Below are 9,381 nucleotides of genomic sequence, written 5' to 3' on the forward strand. Positions count from 1 at the left end.
AATAGCTCTTATTATTTTGAGGTACGTTCCATCAATACCGAATTTATTGAGCGTTTTTAGCATAAAGGGCTGTTGAATTTTGTCAAAAGCCTTTTCTGCATCTATTGAGATAATCATGTGGTTCTTGTCTTTGGTTCTGTTTATATGCTGGATTACGTTTATTGATTTGCGAATGTTGAACCAGCCTTGCATCCCAGGGATGAAGCCCACTTGATCATGGTGGATAAGCTTTTTGATGTGCTGCTGAATCCGGTTTGCCAGTATTTTATTGAGATTTTTGCATCGATGTTCATCAGGATATTGGTCTAAAATTCTCTTTTTTTGTTGTGTCTCTGCCAGGCTTTGGTATCAGGATGATGTTGGCCTCATAAAATGAGTTAGGGAGGATTCCCTCTTTTTCTATTGATTGAAATAGTTTCAGAAGGAATGGTACCAGCTCCTCCTTGTACCTCTGGTAGAATTCAGCTGTGAATCCATCTGGTCCTGGACTTTTTTTGGTGGGTAGGCTATTAATTGTTGCCTCAATTTCAGAGCCTGCTATTGGTCTATTCAGGGATTCAACTTCTTCCTGGTTTAGTCTTGGGAGAGTGTAAGTGTCCAGGAAATTATCCATTTCTTCTAGATTTTCTAGTTGATTTGCGTAGAGGTTTTTATAGTATTCTCTGATGGTTGTTTGTATTTCTGTGGGGTCGGTGGTGATATCCCCTTTATCATTTTTTATTGCGTCTATTTGATTCCTCTCTCTTTTCTTCTTTATAGTCTTGCTAGCGGTCTGTCAATTTGTTGATCTTTTCAAAAAACCAACTCCTGGATTCATTGATTTTTTGGAGGGTTTTTTGTGTCTCTATCTCCTTCAGTTCTGCTCTGATCTTAGTTATTTCTGCCTTCTGCTAGCTTTTGAATGTGTTTGCTCTTGCCTCTCTAGTTCTTTTAATTGTGATGTTAGAGTGTCAATTTAGATCTCTCCTGCTTTCTCTTGTGGGCATTTAGTGCTATAAATTTCCCTCTACACACTGCTTTAAATGTGTCCCAGAGATTCTGGTATGTTGTATCTTTGTTCTCATTGGTTTCAAAGAACATCTTTATTTCTGCTTTCATTTCGTTATGTACCCAGTAGTCATTCAGGAGCAGGTTGTTCAGTTTCCATGTAGTTGAGCGGTTTTGATTGAGTTTCTTAGTCCTGAGTTCTAGTTTGATTGCACTGTGGTCTGAGAGACAGTTTGTTATAATTTCTGTTCTTGTACATTTGCTGAGGAGTGCTTTACTTCCAATTATGTGGTCAATTTTGGAATAAGTGCGATGTGGTGCTGAGAAGAATGTATTATTCTGTTGATTGGGGTGGAGAGTTCTATAGATGTCTATTAGGTCCGCTTGGTGCAGAGATGAGTTCAATTCCTGGATATCCTTGTTAACTTTCTGTCTCGTTGATCTGTCTAATGTTGACAGTGGAGTGTTGAAGTCTCCCATTATTATTGTATGGGAGTCTAAGTCTCTTTGTAGGTCTCTAAGGACTTGCTTTATGAATCTGGGTGCTCCTGTATTGGGTGCATATATATTTAGGAGAGTTAGCTCTTCCTGTTGAATTGATCCCTTTACCATTATGTAATGGCCTTCTTTGTCTCTTTTGATCTTTGATGGTTTAAAGTCTGTTTTATCAGAGACTAGGATTGCAACCCCTGCTTTTTTTGTTCTCCATTTGCTTGGTAGATCTTCCTCCATCCCTTTATTTTGAGCCTATGTATGTCTCTGCATGTGAGATGGGTCTCCTGAATACAGCAGACTGATGGGTCTTGACTCTTGATCCAGTTTGCCAGTCTGTGTCTTTAATTGGAGCATTTAGTCCATTGACATTTAAGGTTAATATTGTTATGTGTGAACTTGATCCTGTCATTATGATATTAACTGGTTATTTTGCTCGTTAGTTGATGCAGTTTCTTCCTAGCCTCGATGGTCTTTACATTTGGCATGTTTTTGCAATGGCTGGTACGGTTGTTCCTTTCCATGTTTAGGGCTTCCTTCAGGGTCTCTTGTAAGGCAGGCCTGGTGGTGACAAAATCTCTAAGCATTTGCTTATCTGTAAAGGATTTTATTTCTCCTTCACTGATGAACTTAGTTTGGCTGGATATGAAATCTGGGTTGAAAATTCTTTTCTTTAAGAACGTTGAATATTGGCCCCCACTCTCTTCTGGCTTGTAGAGTTTCTGCCGAGAGGTCTGCTGTTAGTCTGATGGGCTTCCCTTTGTGGGTAACCCGACCTTTCTCTCTGGCTGCCCTTAAGATTTTTCCTTCATTTCAACTTTGGTGAATCTGGCAATTATGTGTCTTGGAGTTGCTCTTCTGGAGGAGTATCTTTGTGGCGTTCTCTGTATTTCCTGAATTTGAATGTTGGCCTGCCCTACTAGGTTGGGGAAGTTCTCCTGGATGATATCCTGAAGAGTGTTTTCCAACTTGGTTCCATTTTCCCCCTCACTTTCAGGCACCCCAATCAGACGTAGATTTGGTCTTTTTACATAATCCCATACTTCTTGCAGGCTTTGTTCATTCTTTTTCTTCTTTTTCTTTTGGTTTCTCTTCTCGCTTCATTTCATTCATTTGATCCTCAATCGCTGATACTCTTTCTTCCAGTTGATCGAGTCGGTTACTGAAGCTTGTGCATTTGTCACGTATTCTCGTGTCATGGTTTTCATCTCTGTCATTTCGTTTATGATCTTCTCTGCATTAATTAGTCTAGCTGTCAATTCTTCCACTTTTTTTCAAGATTTTTAGTTTCTTTGCGCTGGGTACGTAATTCCTCCTTTAGCTCTGAGAAGTTTGATGGACTGAAGCCTTCTTCTCTCATCTCGTCAAAGTCATTCTGACCAGCTTTGATCCGTTGCTGGCGATGGGCTGCGCTCCTTTGCAGGGGGAGATGCGCTCTTATTTTTTGAATTTCCAGCTTTTCTGCCCTGCTTCTTCCCCATCTTTGTGGTTTTATCTGTCTCTGGTCTTTGATGATGGTGACGTACTGATGGGGTTTTGGTATAGGTGTCCTTCCTGTTTGATAGTTTTCCGTCTGACAGAAGGACTGTCTGTTGGTCTGTTGGAGATTGCTTGAGGTCCACTCCAGACCCTGTTTGCCTGGGTATCAGCAGCAGAGGTTGCCGAAGATAGAATATTGCTGAACAGCGAGTGTACCTGTCTGATTTTCTTTGGAAGTTTCCTCTCAGGGGTGACTCCCCCTGTGAGGTGTGGGGTGTCAGACTGCCCCTAGTGGGGGATGTCTCCCAGCTAGGCTACTCAGGGGTCAGGGACCCACCTGAGCAGGCAGTCTGTCCGTTCTCAGATCTCAACCTCGCGTTGGGAGATCCACGGCTCTCCCCAAAGCTGTCAGACAGAGTCGTTCGCGTCTGCACCGGCCCCGCTGCTTTCCCTATTGGACTCAGCTGTGGGCTGTCCCCAGAGGTGGAGTCTACAGAGACAGGCAGGTTTCCTTGAGCTGCTGTGAGCTCCACCCAGTTCGAGCTTCCCAGCGGCTTTGTTTACCTACTTAAGCCTCAGCAATGGCGGGCGCCCCTCCCCAGCCTCGCTGCTGCCTTGCGGATAGATCGCCGCAGACTGCTGTGTTAGCAGTGAGGGAGGCTCCGTGGGCGTGGGACCTCCCGGCCAGGTGTGGGATATATTCTCCTGGTGTGCCTGTTTCCTTAAAGCGCAGTATTGGGGTGGGAGTTACCCGATTTCCAGGTGTTGTGTGTCTCAGTTCCCCTGGCTAGGAAAAGGGATTTCCTTCCCCCTTGCGCTTCCAGGTGAGGCGATGCCTCGCCTGCTTCAGCTCACGCTGGTCAGGCTGCAGCAGCTGACCAGCACCGATTGTCCGGCACTCCCTAGAGAGATGACCCCAGTACCTCAGTTGAAAATGCAGAAATCACCGGTCTTCTGTGTCTCGCGCTGGGAGTTGGAGACTGGAGCTGTTCCTATTCGGCCATCTTCTAATTTTCTGTTCTTTATTTTTTTTTTTTTTAGAGAGAGGAAGATAGTACGTTTCTATGTAAATTTTGGAGAAATTAAGTTTAAGGAGCTTGAAAACCATTTTTGTGAGTAGATACTCAGAAAGTTATTGACTAAGGAGTTTAGAGTCTGGAATCATTCAGACCTGGATTTAGATCCTATAGATCTATTAATTACATTTCTGCAATCTTTATGTTTTGGCTTCTTCATCTGTAAACCAAATTAACTAATATTACCCTCTCATAATTATTTTCTTAATTAAATATATAAATACTTATAAAATACAGGTCTAGGGTTATGAAAAACCAAGGTTGGAATTTTCTTGGAACATACAATTAAATATACAAAATATAAGCAACTCTGTATAATAAGAGATGGATAAGGGGAGAAAGTAAAGGGCACAGAAGGAATCATTAATAATGTATAGAATCTGGACTGAAGAAGTGTGAAGCCATATGTTTGAGAATTATAGTAGAGAGGATTGATAACTACTTAACAAGGGAAGGCAAGAGGCTTTACCTTTAATTCGCAAGCTGAGAAACACGGGGGTGAATTTCCATGTTAGAAAATATGCATCCTTCAAATATATTAAGATTAGCATTAGGAAAGATATAAGCTTTAGTTTTAGTGCTCTACTGTATTCGTCGTCAGCTTCTTCACAAAGTGGTGAAAAAAACTAAACCAAGGAAGTCCTCTATTTTCTAGAAGTTTATAAGATTTTTCTCTCTCCCCTCTCCCTCTTGCCTATACTTTGCACATAGGTAGAATGCTGAAATTTCAAATTAATAAGAGTTATAGCTTTATCTTTATGTTGTCCTATGTTACACAAAATTTCACCAAATCAATTTTACATACATTTCTCCTTCAGTGTCCACTCATTGTGACTTCTTCAAAGAGAAGAGGAGAATAAATTTGTCCTGTGTCTGCTTTGTCTTCATTCCATAAACAATAGGATTTAGAGCCGGAGGGATGGCCACATAGAGGTTGGCAAACAGGATAAGCACATTTTGAGGGACACTGTGCCCAAAGCGATGAGCAAGGATGGAGAAGAAGGCAGGAGTGTAAAACATGAGGATGACACAGACATGGGAACCACAGGTGCTGAGGGCTTTTTGGTGGGCACCCTGGGATGAGAGTTGGAATACAGCACAAAGGATGAAGGCATAGGAAACAGCAATGAAGATCACATCTGAGATGACAGTCATGAGAGGTACAGCAAACCCATACCAGATGTTGATGGAGATGTCTGCAGATGAAAGCTGAGCAACACCTATGTGCTCACAGTAGGTGTGAGGGATGATATGTGTCCTGCAAAAGGGTAACCGTTTTAGCAGGAAAACGTCTGGTAGGATGATGGAGAAGCTTCTCACAACAATGCTCACCATAAGCTTGATGATCACTTGCGGAGTCAAGATGGCGCTATATCTCAAGGGGAAGCAGATGGCCACATAGCGATCAAATGCCATGGCCAGCAGAATGGCTGAGTCCACCACAAAGCTGAAGTGGAGGAAGAATATCTGAGTTAGACAACCAGAAAAGGTTATTTCTTGGGAGCCAATCCAGAAGTTACTGAGTAGTTTGGGCACCGTGGCAGTGGACAAGATGAGGTCTGTGGTGGCCAGCATAGAGAGGAAGAAAAACATGGGCTCATGAAGGCTGTGCTCAACTGCAATGAGGTAGAGAAGGATCCAATTGCCCACAACAGCCACAACATAGATGACACAAAAGGGAATCCCAATCCACATGTGGAACTTCTCCAGGCCAGGTATTCCAACAAAGACAAAGGAACTGGGGTTATAACAACTCAAGTTATACATGGTCTCTTCAGTCTGGGATCCACTGATTCTTGAGCCGTGAATACAAACCAACTGTCAGAATGGGCTGCGAAACCTACAGTTCACTGCCAGTGTTGAACATTGTTGGGGGCTGCAACTGTCACATCCAGTGTAACCACACTGAAGCACCTCCTGTCCCAGGAAGAGCTGGCACCTCTAAAACTGACCCTTCTCTTGGACTCAGACCCTTCATTTGCCCTTCTCTTTGGCATCAGACTCACCTCATTTCTTTAGATATTTACTAATAAATCTATGAAATGGTTTTATTTTTGTAGGTCAGCAATTTCATATGATTAAACATAATTAATCATTTTTCTTTTTCAATGCAGATTATTAAGGATAGACTCAGGTTTTAAAGACAGGAAAAAAACAAGTATAAGGAGAAGGAGTAGGGAGACATGGAAGGGAGAGAGAGAATAATAAAAATATTTAAAATATCAAGCTGGATGATGATGAGCTCTGAGAAAAGGGGAGCAACTGACTTTTATAGAGCAAATATGTTTCAGACAATGGGTCTGATAAACTGAAGAATGTGCATAAAACAAAAGAAAAATCAACAGAAAGGGAAGAAAAAAGAAAAGGCAGATTCCAATGCTGTGTGTTTTGATAGAGCTTCATTTCATAGGGATTGAAATATGGTTCAGAGCGCATGTTTACTGGAACGTTAATATGAGAAAATGTATGTATCAGAAAACACAAGGGACAAGTGAACAACATTACTCTGACTCAAGCAGAGAGCAGTGAGTTCAGAGCATAATTTATGACTTGAAAGTCAACGTCCTAAACTCTGGAGGATCTCTGATGTTAGTAAAGGAGACCACTTTACCTCTCCGTGAGTCTGACAATGCCTTCATAACAGAAAACACCAAGGGAATTAGTCCTAGGCAAAGTCTAGCAGAGCAGATTCATACCTTCTAAAGATGAAATAAAGAATAATAAAAGAAGTTTTACCCCAGTGTTTTCAGTTCTGGCTTGCCAGTGCTTGGACCTCATCTGTGAGAATCTCCAGCTTTGTACTAAACAGAGCCCACTCTTGAAGGCAGCTTTTGCACTGAAAACACCCTTTGACTTTTAACTTTGCTAGTGTGACCTATTTTATAGAGTACTTTTGAAAAGGAAAGAATCAGGGGCATGATACCGGGAACCGCAACATTAGAGAGGCACCCCAGAACATAAGCCATGGTTTGGGTCTTACCTTCCCCAACAAATTTACAAAGTCCTTCAAAAAGCTTTTAAGGAAAGAGTGGATTTTGTGCAATATCACGCCAGCTCTGTATTATTGTTTGGTGAGGATCTGTAGCCTTCTTCATAAGGAAGAGCAGATCAACCCAAGTAGGATTTAGTGACATCTGCCAAGTCCCTAATCAAAGCTTTACATAGGTGAGCTTCCCTCCCTTAATTTTGTCCCTGACAGTCATTAATTAGCTGAAGTGGGCGTATTATATTTTCCTAGGAGACATGTGACTAGCTCTCACTGCCAAAAGTCAATCCTCTGAATGAAAGTCTGTTCCAAGTAACATCTCCTGGTCTGATTCAGACTGAACTCCTACTGGCATGCAGTTTATGGGGATAACACATAGCAGCGGAGTCTTCATGAAGTCCTCCCTAAATTGGTGGTCACATGATCTCTTGTGGTCTAAAAAGTAGTAGACTAAAACAAACTGTGAAAAAAAGAAAATGTCTCTATAATTTATGCTAATTTGCAGCTCAGCTTCTTGGAGCACTGATTCACTGCCTCCAGACAGGAAGCACATTTCACCGGGGTTACAGGGAATACATTTAAAGGTGAGAAAAATTAATAACTAGTTATTAAAACTATGAAGGAAAGCCAAAAGAAAACATCCAAACTAAGGTTTGTTGGTTCAGTCAAATCCTACTCTGATCTTATTTCTTCTACCCAAAGAGCTCTTTTAGCTCACCGCAGCCTCTGCCTCCCAGGCTCAAGCAATCCTCCCATCTCAGCCTCCCAAGTAGCTGGGGCTACAGATATGTATCACTATGCTTAGAAAATTGTTGTATTTTTTTTAGAGACGAGGTCTCACCATGTGGCCCAGGCTAGTCTCACACTCCTGAGCTGGTGCAATCCACCCACCTCAACCTCCCAAAGTGCTGGGATTAAAGGGATGCACCACAACACCCAGTCCCTCTTTTCTTCTGAGTTCCCTTTTGCACCACTGGTCACATTAGCTGGTCTACATGTGAAATCAATATTCTCTTACCATTATTTATCTCCTTATAATAGAATCATTGATGTCATAAAAACCTATTTCTCCCAGGGCCATGTCCTCTAGGACACAACCTCTATTTGAACATTGATTAAAGTAAAGGCTCTGTTATTTTACAAAATCAAAGAGCCGGCCGGGAGCGGTGGCTCAAGCCTGTAATCCCAGCACTTTGGGAGGCCGAGACGGGCGGATCACAAGGTCAGGAGATCGAGACCATCCTGGCTAACCCAGTGAAACCCCGTCTCTACTAAAAAATACAAAAAACTAGCCGGGCGAGGTGGCGGGCGCCTGTAGTCCCAGCTACTCAGGAGGCTGAGGCAGGAGAATGGCGTAAACCCGGGAGGCGGAGCTTGCAGTGAGCTGAGATCCGGCCACTGCATTCCAGCTGGGGCGACAGAGAGGGACTCCGTCTCAAAAAAAAAAAAAAAAAAACCAAAGAGCCATTTCTTCTTGTTAATTGCCGGCAGTTTTCTACTTACCGGGCTCAAGTCTTTTCTTCTGGTTCACAGGGTTAGTAGGAAGTATCTATTTAGAAGGATGCAAGTAAAAGCTTTAGGCTGATGAAAATTCTATTAAGGGGTATAATGAAAATATTTATGCATTTTCTCATGTTCCCAGAAGATGACAGGTTATCAGAGCCCCTCTATTTTCTATTCCCACAAAAGGGATAGGACTAACCGTATTAACTATTTTCCCTTGAGATGGAATGTATCTTGGGGTTTCAGTAGTAACCTGTGGATATCAGATTCCTAGGGGATTCAGCCTAAGACAAATCAAACTCAGTCAGTTCAGATAGAATTCTCAAAAGCGTAAGAAGTTTTCTGTATGTTCAGTATTCTTTAATTAGTGTATTTGTGTAAACTTGCACCAATACTATACAAATACAACTGAGATTTTCTATATACTTGATTTTGGAAGGTAAACCCTCCAATTATTTATTTTTATTTATTTTTTAGCCATTCTTGGTACTTAGCATTGCCAAGAAAGTTTCATAAGCAGTTCTTAATTGGCAACACACACACACACACACACACACACACACACACTAGCTTTTAGATTGCACTGAATCTTTTTGTCAATATAGAAATATTTGCTATGTTTATAATACTGTATATTCATACTATAAATATTTTAAATATCATATATCTTCTCATTAATATAGCCTCTTTTGGTTTCCTCAATAATGGATTAAAATGTTCCTATGTTCTTAAAACATACAAATACCTCTCGTTTTTAGAAGCAGAATATATCAGGGTCCTATACTCACTATAAAAAATTACCACAAACTTCACAGCTTAAAATGACACAAATGTATCATGAACCATAGTTTTGTAGTT

General features: G+C 41.5%; 1 protein-coding gene across 1 annotated transcript; it reads right to left on the reverse strand.

The window, feature by feature from the left end:
- Positions 1-4,010: 4,010 nt before the first annotated feature.
- Positions 4,011-6,206, reverse strand: LOC117080737 (olfactory receptor 52H1-like). Its single transcript, XM_033205966.1, has one exon. It carries the CDS (start codon positions 5,799-5,801, stop codon positions 4,860-4,862), a length of 942 nt encoding a protein of 313 aa, XP_033061857.1. The 5' UTR covers positions 5,802-6,206; the 3' UTR covers positions 4,011-4,859.
- Between the last annotated feature and the right edge of the window lie 3,175 nt (positions 6,207-9,381).

This window comes from Trachypithecus francoisi, unplaced genomic scaffold (assembly GCF_009764315.1).
Source record: "Trachypithecus francoisi isolate TF-2019V2 unplaced genomic scaffold, Tfra_2.0 Lachesis_group8, whole genome shotgun sequence".
Lineage (NCBI taxonomy): Eukaryota > Metazoa > Chordata > Mammalia > Primates > Cercopithecidae > Trachypithecus > Trachypithecus francoisi.